This window comes from Manis javanica, chromosome 1 (genome assembly GCF_040802235.1).
Source record: "Manis javanica isolate MJ-LG chromosome 1, MJ_LKY, whole genome shotgun sequence".
Classification (NCBI taxonomy): Eukaryota; Metazoa; Chordata; class Mammalia; order Pholidota; family Manidae; genus Manis; species Manis javanica.
The window spans coordinates 217,213,523-217,233,805 of NC_133156.1; the positions used below are offsets into that span (position 1 = coordinate 217,213,523).

Here is a 20,283-nt window from a genome sequence, read left to right on the forward strand (position 1 = left end):
CATAATTGATGGCTTAAATTCCTGTTTGCAAATTAAAAGCTATTAATAAGTCATGGATTATGTGAACTGGTAGGGTCAAATATGAAAATGACAGACTAGAGGACAAAAAGCCAACCTTTTATGAATCATGGAACTCTTCTGAAATAAATATAATATCCTGCTACAGACTTAGCAGTTATCAGGGGCAAGTTCAGCAAACCTTAGCTGAGTATGGTGAAAATATATGGCTAAGTGAAAACTACTTTTCAAAAGAACAATCATTTAACAGGTACCTAGAAAGCAGTAAAAAGAAATAACTATAAAAAATTATACAAAGTGGTAACTCTTTCAAAATTTTGAGCAATTATCTTTCTCCTGTATCTCCTGTACATTAAAGATAAAAAATCCTGGCAGATATATATAAACACTACGAACCATAATAGCACAAAGATGAAACACTCTGACTTTAGGTGGGAAGAACAGGTAATAACACTAATGTATCTTCTTAAAACACAAAGATAAATTAATTAAAATTTGTATGACAAGATTTTGAAATTATACTTGATTATATTTAATTACAACTTTCAAAGTATTATTTTTATCCAAAAGCATATAGAATACTGTTTCATCAACTGAAAATCTAAAGTGATCTAGTGCCTAGAAAAAAAAGGATTTCATAAACTGTACTTACTCAAAGAGCTCTTGGTCCAGCAGTGCTGGTAAATCATACTCTACAAGCAGTTCATAACTATGCCATAGAATTGCTGCTACACAGTGCAAATGAGAAGGAGATGGCATTAGAAGACCATACTCTATTGCTGAAGAGTTAGAGCGCATGTAGCTCATCCCACCACTTCTCTTCATAGCAGCCACTCTCGCAGAATCAGTGACCCATTTTAATAAGGCCTGAATTCTTAAAAGAAGAAAGTGAATTCAAAAACTCAATATCACAACTAATATTTAATATGGATAAAAATCAGTACTGCATGTAAGCAATATATTTATGAGAATAAATATACTAATTGTTCTTAGTTATTCTAAAAATTTTTTAATATAAAACAGGAGAGAAAAGGAATTATATATACAACAAGAATACAGTAATTCTAGTTTTCCTATAACCTTACCAATCTTAATTGATGAAACTGTCTGAAATAACATAACTATAATTCTGCAAATAAACATTTATTAATTCTTACCTCATTTACAACAAAGTATATAAAGATCTAGAATTATAGGATAGACTGATTAACAAACTATTACCTCTAAACTTTTTCTCACTTTATAAGAAATCCACACAACCTAGAGGCAGTGATTTGAGGCTAATCCTTCACTGTGGAGAATCTCATGCTATACAGGATGTTTCAGACCTCTGGCCTACAACCATTAAATACCAGTAGCAGCCACTCACCCTTCTTCATTCTGACAATAGAATAGAGCCCCAATACATGTACTTTTTCAAGTGCTACCCTACCCTCAATACTCTGGAATAGGGGACCAATAAATGAGAGCAACACTTTTTAAAGCAGTAATGCTTTGGAGTCTGTATAAAAAACAGAAAATAGGATAAGAACTGTTGTCAAGTTTGCATTTGTTTGTTTTGGCTTTTAAATTTCTGGTTTTTACCATAAGATTCTTAACTTCACAGTAAAAGAAACATGGTTAGGAAGGTATATAACAATGCTTAATCCCTCTTTCTACCCAGAAGGACTAAAGAATAAGGCTCTTTAAATTGCATTGGGTAGGAAATATCTATGTACTTGGTATGACATTATTTATCATAGCAGATATTATTTACTTGGTGTGGTTTCATTTTGTAGTAGGAAGCAGAAAAAAAGATGGTAGAGAGTCTAATGAAGAGCTGTCAATGAGTATTTTAAGTAATCAATAATAAGAAATCAATTAATTAACCATTATCAAAATAATACAAGTACTCATATAGACACAGTAGTCCTATAGTAATACACATTTAGTGAATACTACCTAAGATAGATAGCATTATATGACACCATCAACTTAAAAAGATCCTATCACAACATGGTTCACAAAAAATATGTAATGTTTTAGTCCATTCTGTTCCTCAAAAGCAGTATTGACTAAGAATTCCATTTGTTTAAATTTGCTTAAAATATGTCCAAATATATAAAAACTTATATTTAATGCTCACAAATCTCTCTCGAAGTTGTATCATGTAAAGTATACAGGAAAATGTACAATATAATCAACAGTCTTAACTTTTAAGAAATGATCTGTGAGACAGTATTACAAGTAACATTTACTACTGTGTGACTGTGTATGTGTGCTCATAAATGAAAAATGAGATCACATGTACCTGTCTTTTGTTCCAGGATCCTGAGTTGTCCCAAGCTGGTAAAGAATATCTATTGTAGAGTCAGAAGAGAGTCCATTCAGTCTTCCAAAAAGTAAAGGGCTATTCAAATCTTGCAACAAAGAACCAAAAGAAAAGGTTTGCTAAATAACAAAGGGATGGGAAGATTTGCTCAATTTAATTGAAAATTACTCATTAAAAATAATTCTTCTGTAAATTCCAACAACAAAAAACAAACTCCAAAGATGATGAAGCCATAATGGAAATTAAAACATGAAGATCACATAGTTCAACTGTCATTACTTTAAGGAGAGTAAAAATTCAAATATCAAAGTTAATTATCACCTGTAGGATCACTGCCTGATGCTGCACAATTTCTCAGAAGAATGTCTATAAGCTTCAGGCCAATTCTGGTAGATTGCAGTCCTATCTTTACAAGCACTACTTCAATGTTGGGTGAATGCATTCCACAGTACGGGGACATCAATAAGGCAGCACAAGTCTGTAGCAGATTGGCAGTGGGTGCGGCTGCACTTGCCATCATTCCTTCCAGATCACTTATGTGAGTAAGGCAATGATGCAACAACCGTAACCATCCAATACTGAAATACGCAACACAAAATAGCTTATATAATGAAGTTGAATAGCTCAAATTATTTCAGAGTAAAACAAAACTGTTAAGGATCAGCATGTTGTGTTTCATAAATGGGAACAAATAAAGTAAAATAAATAAAAACATATGTTTAGAATACCATAATATCAGTAAAGAATTAAACACACAGTGAGTTTCCCCCATAATAAAAATACTTAAGTGCTAATAGCATTAAGGAACTATTTACTTTCTTTTTAATTATATACATATATATGCTTATATGTTCAAATATAAACTGCATAAGATCACAGACTTGTAAAATTATATGGCAGCATGAGAATAAAAAAAGAAATCCTAAATTGTTTCTTAATCAGGCAAGACCTTCAATAAAAACCAGTCTATAAAATCTTCAACCATCAGTATTTACAAGAATGTGAATTTAAGACTATATTCAGGTCCTTGTTTGTATGGTTCGTATCTAACCCTTCTGCTGACTGGTGTTTAGGAATTACCAATAGGTCCCTGTCTATGTGGTCAGTTTGTATGGTTCCGATGTACTCCTGGTGATATGCATTTGAAAATACTTACATTAGACTACAATCCAAATAATTGGAACCTATGCCCACATATACCACACTGGATCATCTCAAGGATTAAACACACATAAATCTCAATATTAACAAGCTTCAAGATTCTGCTTCTACAGAGTTACTGTCTCTATTACTCCTAATGAAATTATGATATTATATAAACACCTATGGAACAAAGAACTTCCTAAGCCCTAAAAGAAGAATAAATAACTTCATAAGAAGAGCAGAAAGCTCTTTTAAGAATGAGAAAGAAAACATACCTTGTTTTAGATACCTGATCTTCAGATGGAAGAAATGGATTATTAACAGTTGCTGAAGAAGTGGTACCAAAAGCAGTGAGGCCCAGTAACTTAATTTGTGAAAGACCTAATGTACTGGCATCCCGTGGACGATGAAGTCGAAGGCAGACAGCAGAAGCTACTTCAGCTTTTACAAGCTGAATTTTTATGTAGGTGAGACCACTTGTGACAACAGGCGTGGACAAAGGTAGCATATTTACCCCATCTGCACTTACTTCAACAGACACTGAGGATGGGCAGGCTACAGGAGATAAAAGCAAACAATTACTGAAGAAAAGGTGAACTAGACTTCATAGTTCAGTGGAAATCTTCATGAAACAGCAGCTTGCACTTAACCCTCAAAAAGAAAATTTATACACCAAATCATACTTTGTCACTGACTTTCACCATAACTGATTTGAGTTATTTTCCAACATAAAATATGAGATTCACAATAAAATAAAAATTGCACTTAAAAAATTCTAACATTCATCTAAAAAAAGAGTAACTGAAGATAGTCAATCTACACATACAGTAGTTCCCCCCTTATCTGCAATTTCAGTTACCCTAGGTCAACTGCGGTCCAGAATCAGATGGTCCTTTGGATGTATGTCAGGTCAACAGTAGCCTAATGCTGGTCACAATGCCTATGTCATTCACCTCTCTTCCTCTTATCATAGGCATTCTGTCATCTCATCAATCACAGGAAGAAGTGTGAGTACAGTACAATAAGATATTTTTAAAGAGAGAGATGACATTCATGTAACTTTTATTACAGTTTATTATTATAATTGTTTATTACTTATTATTGTAAATCTTTTACTGTGCCTAATTCATAATTACCTTTATCATGGGTATGTATGTATAGGAAAAACTATATATATATATATATAGAGAGAGAGAGAGAGAGAGAGAGAGAGAGAGAGAGAGAGTTTAGTACTATCCATGGCTTCAGGCATCAACGTATCCTCCATGGGTAAGGGAGACTACTGTATTTGATTCTCTTCAAGGAAAAAAAATAGCCAAATAGGCAATTACTCTATTATTTATATTTTACTCAGAATTATTATCAACAACATAGGACCATGTGATTAATATGCTATGGCTTACTGTTGTAAATAATTTGGGAAAGAAGAATGTAATTTTAAAAAGTGCTTTTCTATCAGGTCATTATTTTACCACTACGATAATCCACTGATTTAAAACACAGGTGAGCTTAAAAATTGCTTCTCCTCTAATTCTTAGTTTCCCTTTCAAAATTTAACTGAACATCCAGATGATTTTTTAAAAGAATCATTTCCTGCTAAGATTTAAGCAGGCCCAATTAAGTAACAAGTGGCAGCTGCTATAGTAAAATTAATTATTTCTAACATAACATGGAAATCCATATAATAAACATACCTATTAAATAAAACAACCTTCCGACTTTGATTTTTATTTTAATTTCAAGTGTAAAATTAGAAAGTAACTTTTATTGTATGTCAATTACATGCCAGGCTTACACTGAGAACTGGAAAGATCACATTAATTTTGAAATTTTATCTTCATAACCTTTGGAGATAAGTATTTTCCACAAGATGACAGAGTCAAAGATATTAAGTAATCTAAACTCTGACATGAACAAATCGCACAATTTATATTCAAGCCCATGTTTAATTCTAAAGGCTCTATTATTTCCATGGGAACACATCTTCAATTTCTGCTCCAATCCAATAATAAAACCAAAATGTTTTATTAAGAACACTTAACACAAGGGATACCTCACCTACTGATTTTTTATAATAGTTTCCTTTGTAACATTCTTCCTATTGCAATTCCCATCTGCAAATTCTAGCCCCACAATTCAAAGCTACCATTTACATGAACCATTCATTCCTCTTCCAAATAAAATCATCTCAGATTTTTCCTTAAATCTTATATAGACTTACATTTTACCATATAATTGCTTTTGACCTGCCAAAACACTGTGGATAACTGTATTTTCCTTCTGCCATTATACTCACTGCATCATTTTTATCTAAGAAGTATGGATTCTGTAACTGTATTAGGATATAGTAACAATCTGATCTTGCAAACACATGGAAAAGTTTATTCTTCTAAATATGTCAGGGATCTACAAAGTTTCCCACAGTTCATCCAATTATTGAGTGACATTTGATGGCAATGAGACTCAATCAGTAAACAAATGTGCCAATTTCAACAATTCTATAAAAATTATTTATATACTGAAAGAATTTGGGGATCATTGAAAATGCAAAATAGACTTTCACATTCTTCCATGAATACTTGAAAGAGTTCCTGCTCCTCTTAATGCACAACTCATTTTCTAAAAGTCTTTTGAATTATTTACTTTGCAAAGTTATATAAAGTATTCAAAAAAAGCATCAAATGATATTCAGAGTATTAAATTTTAAAAATCACACTCAAATATTCAAAATACTAAACTCAAACTGTTCCACTCAAAATATTAGAATAGAATAATTCCTTACAGATGTAACTATCTTACCATGGGGGTGGGGAGAAGGACAAATAAACTTATATTAATTTCTCATACAGGGCTAGGACTGAGGATTAGACTAGAGAAATTAAGTTTGCTATTTACAAGTGTGTAAACTAACTCATTTCAACTTAATGCTATAGCTTAATAAATGTGTGGGGAAAAGGAAAGGCAAAATAATATACAGCTGGAATATGTGTTGGTATTTCATCAAACATTCCAGTTGTTTGAGGGGAACAGCCATGTCAGTTCACTGAATGGGAAATGCTTGGTGGTAATGTTCGATACTATACTAAAAACTGTTCAAATCTAAGCAATCTGGAAATTATATCTAAGTGTATACTGTTCACTAAGTATTTTTCTCATTTTTAAGTTTCTATATTATAGTTTATTTTCATAATGTTTCTTTGCAAAAAATACTACTCACTTGCAAGAGATGCAAGGTGGGGTTGGATATGTATCTCTTTAAGAAGCACTGCTGCAGGAAGGTGAATGGTAAGGTCGCACCAAGCCTCCTCTGGCAGAAAGATGTAGGACCAAGCAGCAGAGCGAGCTCTCCTATGCGGTGGTGTGGCTTGTAAGAGCACCTCAGCTGGCTGGGCAGTAGGACTGCTAGATGTGATTGTACCTATAAAAGATATTTTAAATGTAATAAAAACTTGCAAAAGAAACCAAACAAAGCATTGAGAATTACTCAAATAATAACAAACTAGAAAAAATTGAACATCTGATGCTATGAATGTATTTAGTATGCTTAGCATGATTTATCACAGTATTCACAAAACAGCAATACATCAAGTCAACTGGCAAGGTGACAAGCTTATTAACTGCTGCTTAATTTCTTCACGCTCATGTGTCAAATAAAAACTAAAGTAGTAACAATAAATCCAGCACAATTCTCAAATGATTTACATAAAAAACAATGTCCAGTATAACCTTCAACTTGAAAATAATCACCTTTATTCTAAGTTACTATTCATAAGTTAGAAATATGAAAAGAAAAACATAAGAAACTATGTAAGACTAGAAAAATGAGTAACTACTTAAATGTGAAGTTTCTTAAGAAGAAATCACCACTCAAAAAAAGGAACAAGTCCTTTAAAACTGATTAGAATTTACAATGAAAACTGACAGTTTTCATAAATTGTGCCTCTATTTAAACTCAGAAATAAAAACAAACTTGATTGCTAAAGAATTACTGAAAACTTCACTTAATCACAATATTTCAAAAACTACTACCCTTAAAATCAATTGTTTATAATCAAAATGGTGATATTATAACATGATCAATTTACTTTGACAACTATTTTTGCTTATATCAGCTAATAAACTACATAAATTCTTATCAGTAAGATTTAATAATACTTACCAAGGGGTGCGAAGTTATGGATCCCTTCTGCATTGTCAGGCTCAGAAGATAGTATTCGTGTTTTCAAAGTGCTGTCAACAGCTTTATTTGGACCACAGTCAAGAAATTTCATAATAGTTGATACCATACTTCTTGCGGTATTTACAATAGCCCTTGTACTAGTAACCATGTTGTTGCAAATGAGCTGAACACCACCTGAATTTACAAAGAATACTAAATGAAAATTATCTTAAGATAAGTAGATTTGACACTGAGTAGTCTTCACAGACTACAAAAGTGAGAACATAATATACTAGAAAAAGATTATATTTAAATGACAATTTTTGGAATTTCATCTTACCCATATCGTGGAATGCTTTCAAGGCATCACTAGTATCCAATACTCTCAATATAAACCATAATAATGGTTCAGATAACTGGCAAGTAGCAAGAGAGCCCTAAAAAAATAAATATGCATATTGTGATTTTAAAATAGTAATTAATTTCTTGTGAATGAGGACAACTAAACTTCTTACTAAATGTAATATTCTTTAATTATGAAAAAATGACAGCCTTAATCTAAATCACTACATAGGAAATGTCTGCCAAAATACCCAAGAAATCTCACCTGGATCAGAAAGGAAGTGAACAGTTTCCTCTCTGAACTAAAAGGATTTTTAAAGTATCTGTTTTTACCTACTATTATCATTTTCTACCATAATGTGCATTGATGTTGTTTTTCACTAGACACTAATTTCATTTAAAAATTGACCCTTTTTAAATACCTTTGTATCTACCATTGAATGGATGTGTGTGTGCATATGCAATAAATATTTAAGAATATTATATTTACACATTAACATACAAAAGATTCCATAAATTATGTTTTAAAATCTGTATTAAAAAAACGTTAAATGGACTAGAAGTTAAAATAATCACACTGGCTCTGAATTTCATTTTTCAAAAAGTAAATATGAAACAGTTATATGCTAACTTATTTTTCTTTTAAAATTACCCTAATCCTTTTTAACTGAAAGGAGACTATGCAACATAAGCTTGAAAACATTCATATTAAATTTTCAAAAGTAACATCTAAATAAACATTTTGGGATTCAACTACGCTATTTTCAGGAAAAATGAAAGAACTACTTCTTGGAACAATGGGAATAAATCTAAAATTTAGGAATACATTAAATGTTCTACTCTTCTATCACCATGGTTATCTCTGACAATGTCACTTCAATGAAACTTTACTTTTCAACTTCTATAATAATGTATAGTTTCACCCAACAATACTGTTCATTTTCCAAAGAATACTCTGTCTCTGTCCTATAAATAATTCTCTATTCCCAATGCCAGAAACTACTTAAATTACTACAGTTGTTGCTAGGTTGAACTTACCTGTCTGCCCATATATCCACAGGCCATGTAGGTCAAAATTGGCTGCAGCATCATGTGGACTGTAGAAGCTTTTTTACTAAGAGTTGTCAGTATGGTAAATAATCCATCCCCAACTGATATGGCATCTAACCCACCATGAAAGTTTTCATGTTTGGTGAGATGTAATCCACTTGCCCCTAGTTTAAATAAAAATATTACACATTTTTTAAAAACTATATCCTTAACAATTAAAATAGAGAAGCATGCACACACATGTGTTTGCATTCATATAAATAGGCCTAAAAATTAAAATACTTATCAATCATTCAGTAAAGCATCTTTTTTTGCTTTATCTTCTGATATAAGATAACTCAACTCCATTATAAAAAGAAAGAATAAAAAGAAGTTGCTCTTTTATATGACTAAGGAACCTCATTCTACATAATAGCTATAAATCAAAAGAAAATGGAGAGAAAAATGTGATGTTATATAACTATACTTTAAAACATTTATTGAAACAGAAGATATGGGTGTTTTACTGACACAAAGAAATACCAACAAGAAAAATACATGAGGTATGGATTTTGTCACTATCTATGGAAGTTCAGTTACTTAAAAAAATTAACACAATAGATTAGCTTTCATACAGGTAGAAGAGGTAAGCAACAATATACAAATTTGACATTAATATGGTGCCATAGAAACTTTTAAACATTTAATAAAATTTTGTATTTCATTTTTTAAGGAAATAGGAATAAAAAAATTACTGATTCCCTATTACAAAATTTGATATGAAATTCGTCAACTTTAAAACATTATAGATGCATGACTACAAAGTATGGTATCTGACTTATTTTTCCCCTAATTTAATTAGCTACAAGTCATTTTGTATTTTCTAATTTATTAAAAATTTACTAAATTTTTTAAAGTATTTTTAGTTATTTGTTGATTGAAACCCATCACTAACAAAAATTAGTCATCCTGACAAAGTTTACAATGAAGTAGCTTTATACTATAAAAAGAAAAATGAACCCATCTATTGCTGAAGAAAAGAGATAATAGTATTGGAAACAAGTAGAAGATTAATATTCTCAATACGTACCAATTATCATCGCCATGGCACTGCTATTACACAAGCCCAGAGCAGATAAAATCTGGCTCATAATCTGTTGGTTGGCTAACACTAAGTCAGCAACATACGCAGGTGATCCTTGAATACTACTACTGCTTCCATTACCATCCTTGCCTCCTGAGACTTTTTCTTCATCTGAAACACTGTCTGTCGTATTGGTGGTCACAGACACTCTTGCACTGTATTCTCTATTGCCCGAAAGAGGCAGCTGTACTAAGATATTAACCAGTTTTAACAAATCAAACATGAGTTGATCTCTTGTCATTTCACCACAAACTGCTTTTGCATCCCCTGGACGAATGAGGTTCGCAAAGAGTCCCCCAAAGCATGCTCGAGCACCCACTGAGCTATCTGATCCACTTCGAGACATGACTTTGTCTGAGCAAGTGATATAGTGGTGCACTAAAAAGGTTACAGACTCTATCACAGCAGAAATAGTACTAACTGAAACAACTTCAAAATTCTGCTCCAGTGTGAATTCTAAGAGCTTTACTTGGGCATCAAGAGGTCCTTGGCCTGTCTGGAAGGCACCCCTGCAAAAAAGAGATAGGATTAAAAATTAATCCATTTTAAATTGCTTTTTAAAAAGTAACCACCACTATACAAAAGAAAGCTAAATAATAATTAAAATCTTGGTATTCACTATTTCACTTTGCAGCAAACGGTTTCCATCTCTTCCTGAGCCCCTCTTTGTTCTTGCCTCCATTTAACAGAAATCAAAAATTGACTTCCCTTCCAAATAGAAAACTGAAGGAAAAGTAAATCAAAGAGGTGATAAAAGTTATAGACTCAAATATTTCTATTTTACATACCAAAAGGATTTTGATTTTCAAAAATTAAAATTCCATCAAATGATTTTTTATGCATTGAAACTGAATGCTCTCAAGTTCCACTTATGCCTAAAATACTAAAACATGGAAAGACTGTTATCCCCAACCTAACAAGAAAAAAGCAAATTAACTTAAAGTCATAACTTTTCTTGACTTCAGCAGAGAGCTAAGGTCAAAGGGTACCAAGAAGCCTGAAATCAATAAAAAGACAGGCACCACCAAGAAGATGAAATACAAGGATTGGCTTTCCTGTTGCAGAATTTGGAAAAAGAAACACTGCTAATTTATAAAAGAATAAGAATAATCCAGCTAAAATATTTAACATACTGATAAATGCTGGGTATGTGAGGGTGTTAACACAATCACACCCATTCACAGGTATGCGCCCTCAGCACTCCAAACATACCTTGCCCTATACATCTATCCCATCTGGCTGTTCCTCTGTGAGTTCTAGAGAATTAATTGAACCTGAGGAAGGATACTGTGAGAACCCCTAAATCTGTAGCCAAATCAGACGAAAGTGTAGGCAACCTAGGGACCTGGGACTTGAGCAGCCCTCTGACGTGAGGACAATCTTGTGGGACTGAGCAGTTACATCTGTGAGTCTGATGCAAACTTTGGGTACTGTCAGAATAGGACTGAAATACAGAACAACCAGTAGGTGTTAGATAATCCAAGAATGGGTACTGAAAAATACACCATGTATCTTAGTGTTTGAGAAAAAAAAAAAGTATCATTAACAGGTTCCCACCATTGGAAAACAGTCAATGTTTTCCTATTCAGAAACGGCGAAGAAACAAGCCAGACTTTGGTTGACAAAAGGAGGGGGGAAAATTTCACTGAGAAAGTCCCTCTCCTGAGACAGGCACAGAGGGCCTACCAAAGACTGCAGTGGACAACATCAAAGAACACCTGCCTCTACTAGGAGCCTAGCAAACACGGAAAACAAGCAAAAGCACTTGGCTGCTAAAGGTGGAGCCACGGAGAGAATCCCTCTGTAGTGCAAATGTGTAAGGAAGAATGAAAGTTGGGGATGGAGCAAGAACACTGGAAACAACACCCTTGTACTGAAGCAGACAGGTAATGAGATTAAATTGAAGCTAATGCCACACTAAAGGTAGACCATAGCAACATCAAGTCCAAACCCAGCTCAACTCCTGAAAAGAATGGCTCAAATCCTCATACTAATCACCCAGCAGAAGAGGTTTGTCCATTTTCAGACATAAATATTATTTACTTCAGTGTCTAAAAGATACATGATAATCTAAAGCAAAAAACTGTAGGAACGTATTATGTGTTTACAGCATATGTAAAAGTAAACATGACAACTATGTCACAAAAGATGGGAGAAAGAAATTGGAAGTAGACTGATATAAAGTTCTGACTTTATACAAGTTGTATTTGAACGCAGACTGTGATGAATTACAGATCTGTGTTGTAAAGCTAGAGCAAACATTATAATCAGAATTTTTTACTTTAAGCCAACAGTGAAAACAAAATGAAATAAAAAAAATTTAAACCAAAAGTAGTCAGAAAGAGATTTTTAAGAAATAAAGAAAAGATTAAATAAATAGAAAACTGGCAAACTGATAAATTTAAGTACACTCAATTGATAATTACATTAAATGTAAACAGTCTAAACAGGTCAATTAAAAAACACATATTGTCAAACTCTTACATAAGAAAAGATGAAAGCTCTCCAATTAAACTGACCTTTGTAAAAAGGAATACATAAAACTCAAACAAAGCAGAAGGAAATACTAAGTATTGGAGTAGAAACCAATGAAATTAGAAATAAAATAATAAAGAAAGTCAAGAAAGCTTTAAGTTCATTCTTAGAAATACCAATGATATTGATAAACTTCTAGCAAGAATGACATAATTACCAGTATCAAAAATTTTTTAAGTTATCAAACTAAATCCTATGACATTAAAAGGATTATAAGGAAGTATTACAAATAATTCAGCAACATGGATATGAACAAATTCCTTTGAGACACAAACTGCAAAAGATTATTAAAGAAAAAATAGAAAATCTGAATAACCCTCTACTGATAAGATAAATTCAAAATTCTTTTTACAATGAAAACGCTAGACCCAGGGATGCCTCAATGGTGAATACTACCAAATATTTAAGTAAGCAGTATTACCAGTTTTACACAATCTCTTCCAGAAAACAGGTAAGAGATCTCTCATTTTATGACTCCATAATTACCTTGACAAAAAAAACAAAGATATAGAATATAGAAAGCAAAGACATTGTAAAAAAAATGAAACTATTCCTCATAAACATAGATTTTTAAATCCTCAACAAAATGTTAACTAATTAAATATGAAAAGGAGAATACATCATGACCAATGAGTGTTTCTTCAGAATGCATCTTGATGAACACTTAAATCAATCATGTAATTCACCAAATCTACAGACTATCTGAAGAAACTACATATGACAATTTCAAAAGATTCAGAGAAAGCATTTCACAAAATCCCAGAGTAATAGGATTTTTTAAAAAGTTTTAGCAAATTAGGAACAAAAGAACTCCCTCAACTTGCTACCTGCAAAAGAAGATATAGCTAATAACATTTGTACTTATGAAAGAATGTTTTCACAATTAGAGTTAGAAAAAAACAAGAAGGGCAAATTTCACCATTTTAATTGAACATCATACTGAAGTTACTAACCAAGAAATGGCAGTAGGGTCAGGGGAGAGATACACTTTGGAAAGGAAGTAATAAAATGCTCTTTACTCACTGACCACATGACTGTGTATGAAGAAAAATTCAAAGAGGCTATATAACACTTCCCAAATTGAAGCACAGATTGATACATTGGGAAGAAAATCCATCAGGGTTTTGTTTGATTTTTTTTTTAGGGGGTGTAGGAGGACGGGAGAGTGGAGAAGAATCAGTAAAATGATTCTAAAATTTATACAGAAAAGTAAAAAACTAAAATAGTTTAAACAATTACAAAAAGAGAACAAAGCTGGAAAATCCACACTACCAGATTTCAAAAACTATAAAAGTACAAAGGCAGTGTGGTACTTGAAAAAGGACAGACACAAACATCAACTCTTAAAGACTCCAGAAATAAAGCATAACAAATGTGGTCAACTGATTTTTGAAACGGGTTCAAACAGAATTCAATGAAAAGAAGACAGTTTTTACAAAAAAACGGTATGGGAACAACTGAACATCCACAGACAAAAAAATAAACTTTGACTCAAAATGCCACATAAACCTAAATGTAAGACGTAAAACTATAAAATTACTAGAACAAAGCAGAGTATTATCTGTATGATCTTAGGTTAGGAAAAGAATATCTTATAACACAAAAAGAACTATATATTAAGAAAAAGTTGACAAATAATGCTTCATAAAAATAAAAACAATCTGTCTTTTAAAGATATTAAGAAAATAAAAACATAATCCATAGACCAATACAAAGTATCTGCAGAACACTTATCTGATATAGCTGAATGCGCTCTTTATATTAAAACTGGGTGTATATTCTCAGCCACCTTATTAACTAAAGAGCTGCTGGCTAATCTATCAGGACACCAGAGAGTTTTTTAAAAACATACAAAACAAACAACACACTAAGAGTAATCTTAGGCCATAGCCTTATGGATCCTATTTTAAAAACTATGCTACACGAAGGCAGTATAGCACAGAGAAGACAAGAATCTTACTATAGCATCTTACTATGGTGATGGACAGTGACTGTAATGGGGTATGTGGTGGGATTTGATAATGAGGGGAATGTAGTAACCACAATGTTGTTCATGTAAATGTATACTAATGATACCAATAAAAATAAAAAATATATTAAAAAATGAATAAACAAAAAACTATGCTAGAGAATTTATGAGTTACATGTTGGGTGAAAGGGGGTGGAAAAATAGCTGAAAATAAATAATTATCTTTTGAGGCATGAATACACAGTTTGAATGTACTGAAGTTTCATACAAAAACTTACACTGTTCTGTAAGTCTAATACCCAAACCAGGCAAGGACACCACAAAAAAAGAAAACTACAGACCAGTATACCTGATGAACATAGATGCATAATAAATACCCAACAAAATAATAGCAAACCATATTTAAAAATGTATCAAGAGGATCATACACCATGATGAAGTGAGATTCATCTCAGGGATGCAAGGATGGTACAACATTTGAAAATCCATCAACATCATCCACCACATCAACAAAAAGGACAAATAATTTTTAAATTATACCTTTTTCTCTGTGGCTTCTAATATCTTAAAATTAATTTGTAAAGAAAAGAGTCATACAAGCCACAATTGGTTTTAACTATTTTCTTATATATTAAGAAATTTTTAATTCACCAGTGCTTCCAGAATGAAATTAAGAAAGATAGCAAACAGTATCTTTAACTTGTTTCTGAAACTGATGGGAATTTTTAAATGACCAAACAAGTCAAAATTTGGCTTTTCATCATATAGTGTTTTTATAATTTGAATAAGATGACACTGTTTACATTTTAATAAATTTTTATTAGAAAATAACACTGTGTTTTATTAAATGTTCCTTACCATGATGGAAATGATTCATTAACACATACTAAATGATAATGAACCATTTATGCAATTTAAGAATCAATCCTTCATGGTTACAATTTATCCTTTTAATATATTGGCTGATTTTGTTCATAATTTTATTTGGGATTTTCATATGAGATTAGAGTATAATTCTCTTTTTTAAGCTATCTTTTTCAGGTTTTCTTATCATATATTGGTTTCAAATAAAATCACTGTTCATTTAATTCTGTATCTGTATTTTAAAGTCATTTAAAACAGCTTCAAATAAATTTCACCGAGGCAGTTTCTAGTAACTAATCTACAAAATCATTAGAAGCAAGTGGGGACCTGACACACCGATTTCCTTTCCTAATAAAGAGAATCCAGGGGTCTGGGAGAACCATAATGAAATTAAATGAAAACAATCAAGAACCACACTAATGAACCCTTCCCACTTAGTCCCTATTATCCTGCTCACCTGTTACAAATAAACCTCCAACAAATGGTAAGGAAAAATTTATTTTACATATTACTTCTACATCAATGTATACATATATTGAACGTTACCTTTCAGTTGAAAGTATATGAATCAGTTTTAGCAAAAATTCACTGAATATCTGAGGACATGTTGAAGAAAGATGGACTTGTAGTCGAGTAAGAAATTCTTGCATAGCTTGTGTAGCTGTTGGACCAACCTGAGGAGAAAGCAAAACAAAAAAACCCCAAAGCTAAAAACAAACCTGTACCAATTCATAAAAAACTTTTTCTAAATGTCTATGTCATCAATGAAAGAAATGATAGTGGAAACCACACTAAGTAGCCTGAATTATATTTTGGAATGTTGTATACATCTCCACACATTATTTTATTCAGTCCTAATTGGCTATCATCACAAAACTGTGCAGTAATTTTGGGAAAAATAAAATCCTATTTTATACAGTGGCATGCTCTCTGACACCTAGTTCTACCATTATCTCATCATACCATTCTGGGCAATACAAATAATGTATGTTTTCTTACAAATAAAATAATGAAGTTGGAATCAGCATCTCAGGAATCTTCAGAGTCCAAATTCATGCAATCTTCATGTACAGTAATCACTGGGTAACATGCCTCTACCCCCACCAAAACTCTGGCCCAATCTAACTACAAGTAATTTCTTCTCTCCTACTTTTATGTTTGTCTCATTTATTTTACTGTTATCTACAAATTAAAGCATATTCAGTAAGAGAACATCAACTAAATGTATCCAAAAGAATTTAAGCCCCAAAAAGACAGAGACTCGGTAACTATTTAATATTCTTAGTACTAGTCAGTACATAGACATGGCACATAGAGGCTTCTTGCATACTTTTTAGTAAGTGAACTAATAATATATGGGATCACAGCTACACAGCTAAGTTAGAAGTTATCTAATGGCAAATCCAGAGAAGAATTTTAAAATGTTAAGAATGAAAAGATGATAGCCCTACAAGAATCTTAAATAACCTCCATTTAAAAGAAACTATGAACATTTAATATATTTTTATATGAAAAAAATATAATGAAGTAGAAATATTTTTTAAAAAGAGTACAATATAACAAAAAATGAAGCTGATATAAAGGAAATCTTAAGACTAAAAATGTTTATAAGCCCTGAATAATACATCTTGTTATTTTTTGTTAAACAAAATACTTATTATAAAATGATTAAATTAGATGAATTGTAAGTCTTGACAGTAGTGGTCACTAAACATGATATTTTTTATTTTTTTACTTTAATTCAAAAATTTTTAAATGCTTACCTGACTTTCAGATAAGCATTTTTTAAAAATGTTTCTCCAGCTATCCAAAATAAATGCTAAAAATGTGTAACTACATAAAAATCTAGTAAAAATCAAAGAAAAAAACTGACTACCTGCTGTAATTCAGTTTCAGTATAGCTATTACTATTATACATCACTTAAAACATTTTATTACATTGATAAATATCATTTATTTTTATGCTAAATACTTTAGCAATGAAACTTTCATTTAGGTGCATTTTTCTTTATAATTTTAATTTTTATTGAATATTCTGGGCCTATCACTAGTTTTCCAAAGTTGTATTACCTGTGGACTGTGTTGATTTGTTCCATGTGGGCTGGTGCCAGAAAGAAATTTCACTAACACATGAATCAGGTTTGAATCTGAAACCAAGAGATGGGCAGTACTCTCCTGAGTTCCAATGGCACTGCTGGAACCGGCTTTAAAACATTAAAAAAAAAAAGACTCTTAATGAAAAGGACCCTGAAAAAATGGAAAGCAAGTGAGGAAAACTCACTTATTATTGGGAGTCAGTCTGTTAAGAGGGTCTGAATCTTTCTAGTATTGACTAAACTGGACTCATTCTCTAGAGTCATCTACCACAGATCTCCTTTCTCTCACCTACTCCAATTGTGAAAAAGCCAAGTTTAATGTGCAGCTTATTCAGTGTAACAGTCAAGAGGAAAAGAAATATCTAAATGTTTACTGACCTTTTGGTGGGCCTATTCTTAGTAATTATCTCAGCCTATCAGAAATAGAGATGTACTTTTCAGGTAAATTTTAACTCAGCTTTCTAACATAAACTAAGACAAAAAACATCCATTTTTTTGCATGTAATTAGCATAAAATCTTGTATACTTAACTGATTTATAAGTAACATGCTAATTTTCTGAACTGAATAAAATATCCTGAGTTAACGCTACCTTCAGAATCAGACAATAATGCTTTTGATGCCAAATTTGGAAAATATATTCCAAATGAAAAAAAGGAGTATCACTTTGATACTACCCAATGATTCAAACCTATCAATTTGATAGACCTTTCTAACCCTAAACAAAATGGGGATGAAATTCACCTACCTGCTGTAATAACCTACAGAAATCAATTCACAAAAGGCTAGTCCTTGCTCTAGTATGAATTTTCATCCCTATATCACAACAATCTCAAGAATGCCAGATAAAACCTGTATCTACATGTGAAAAGCAAAACCCATAAGCGCTACAGAAAATAATGTAGGAGACTATCTTCAGGGCTTTGGGATAGATAAAACCATAGAAAGCACTAGAAGTTCCTTTCTAAGAAGGTTCAGAAATTATTTTACTATTTTAATGAAAAATTTAAAAATGGGGGTGAGGATAGTAGAAAAGTTAACAGGACATTAAAAACTGAGAAAAAGCAATTACTTTGAAGGAACATAGCTTTTAAAAGTGGGAAACAGAAAATGAGGAACCTAGTCATGTATGTTCATGACTATTATAATGACAAATCATTTTTAAGTACAAAGGTACTTTAAAAGTAACAACCAACATAAAACAGAGCAACAGTAAATATTTAACCTTGTACTCTAAAAACAACTTTATTGTAATAACTATTAAATTTTTAGAAAGTAAAATATGATTTGAACTTGGTGGTACATATGAAATTACTTATATTGCCAATATATTATCAAAGTAAAGAAGCACAAGCATAAGACATATAAGAACAAATTGAGAAGAGACATAGTCAAAGAAGAAAGTCAATCATTTTCACAACTACACACTTCTTGAAAAAAAAGTTTTTAAGAATCTGAGAGCAAAAATAATAAAGTATATTTAAAGGAATTTAAAGGAATAACAGAATTAAAGGAAAAAAATTCTTGAACTTACAATTAAGCTGCATATTGGTCATGAGCGTTAGACTATGAAGCACAAGGCACCATGTCCGGAGCAGAGTATTGGGATACCAAGCTAACACTGTGAGAAAGCTTGTTATTGATGCTGGCAGAAAAAAGAAAGGGAAATTTTTTTTTACTTAGAAAAATCAAACGTCTACTAAGAATTAAAATAGGAAAGAATGAATTAAGGAATAAGACTTTTTTTTCTTTAAATCAACTCACTTACCTAGTCTCCTCAAAACATAAATGAAGAGTTCTCCATTAAATATAAGTGAAGCATTAAGAGTCAACAACATTTTATGGCTAAGTTTAAAGCTCAGCCAACAACACATAAAATAACATGTTATCGCTATAAACATATCATCATTTCCAAAGTACAGGCATTCTAGTGCAACACAATTTGTGTTTTACTAATAACCCCCACATTCTACAGCAACAAAAATTTAAAAAGGGCATACTAGAAAAACAGGGAGAGGGGGCAACCATTCAAAACCAAAGTAACTTTACAACAAAAGCACAAACTAAAACAGCAATTAGGTCACCTGCAAGGCCCAAATGAGAATTAACTAAGACAGCTGAGGAAGCCAAAGAAGTTATTCAAAATACACAAACATAATACAATGGCCAGACTGGGCTCTTAAAACACCTGTTAAAAATGGCTGACTACAGATTTCAGGTAGGAAATACAGAGAGGCTGGAACACTTCTCATACATAACCTAACAAAAACATATTCACATGTTAAAATAAAAAAATAGAAAAGAAACATCTTCTTGGCCAAAAACAGCACAATTTTCACATCAATAAGCCTAACTACTGTAATAGAAATATACGAAATGTTTTTAAATTCACAAACATACAGGTACTTATTAAGGAAACAAAAGGCCATGCATGTGAATTTAGACTGTCAAGCAGTTCATTTAAAAACTATTTTTAGACAACAAAAAATTTCCACCATTTTTCTGACCTCTATTATATAGATTATACCACGAGAGCTTATCCTTATGAAGTATTTCAGATAATAAATGAAGAAGGAAAGGCAGAATTAGACTGTCCTCATTTTGGGACCTCTAGTGAAATATTACTGACTCTAGTCATTAATAGACTGCGCATTAGTGTTACTTAACATTCTAA

General features: G+C 31.8%; 1 protein-coding gene across 16 annotated transcripts in view; it reads right to left on the reverse strand.

Moving 5' to 3' along the window:
- Window positions 1-20,283, reverse strand: part of BIRC6 (baculoviral IAP repeat containing 6) — a 268,324-nt gene that overhangs the window by 118,315 nt on the left and 129,726 nt on the right. For all 16 annotated transcript variants that reach the window (XR_012121905.1, XR_012121902.1, XR_012121903.1 and 13 more), the window contains 12 exons: window positions 19,144-19,254; window positions 17,585-17,718; window positions 16,061-16,188; window positions 10,093-10,655; window positions 9,012-9,187; window positions 7,972-8,068; window positions 7,632-7,826; window positions 6,690-6,890; window positions 3,748-4,027; window positions 2,651-2,907; window positions 2,309-2,417; window positions 671-892 (listed from right to left, as the gene is read on the reverse strand). Coding sequence is in view for 13 of the 16 variants with exons in the window: in XM_073214568.1 (XP_073070669.1) it covers window positions 671-892; window positions 2,309-2,417; window positions 2,651-2,907; window positions 3,748-4,027; window positions 6,690-6,890; window positions 7,632-7,826; window positions 7,972-8,068; window positions 9,012-9,187; window positions 10,093-10,655; window positions 16,061-16,188; window positions 17,585-17,718; window positions 19,144-19,254 (2,473 nt within the window). In the remaining 3 variants the exon portion in view is untranslated. The remainder of the gene's footprint in view (window positions 1-670; window positions 893-2,308; window positions 2,418-2,650; window positions 2,908-3,747; window positions 4,028-6,689; window positions 6,891-7,631; window positions 7,827-7,971; window positions 8,069-9,011; window positions 9,188-10,092; window positions 10,656-16,060; window positions 16,189-17,584; window positions 17,719-19,143; window positions 19,255-20,283) is intronic.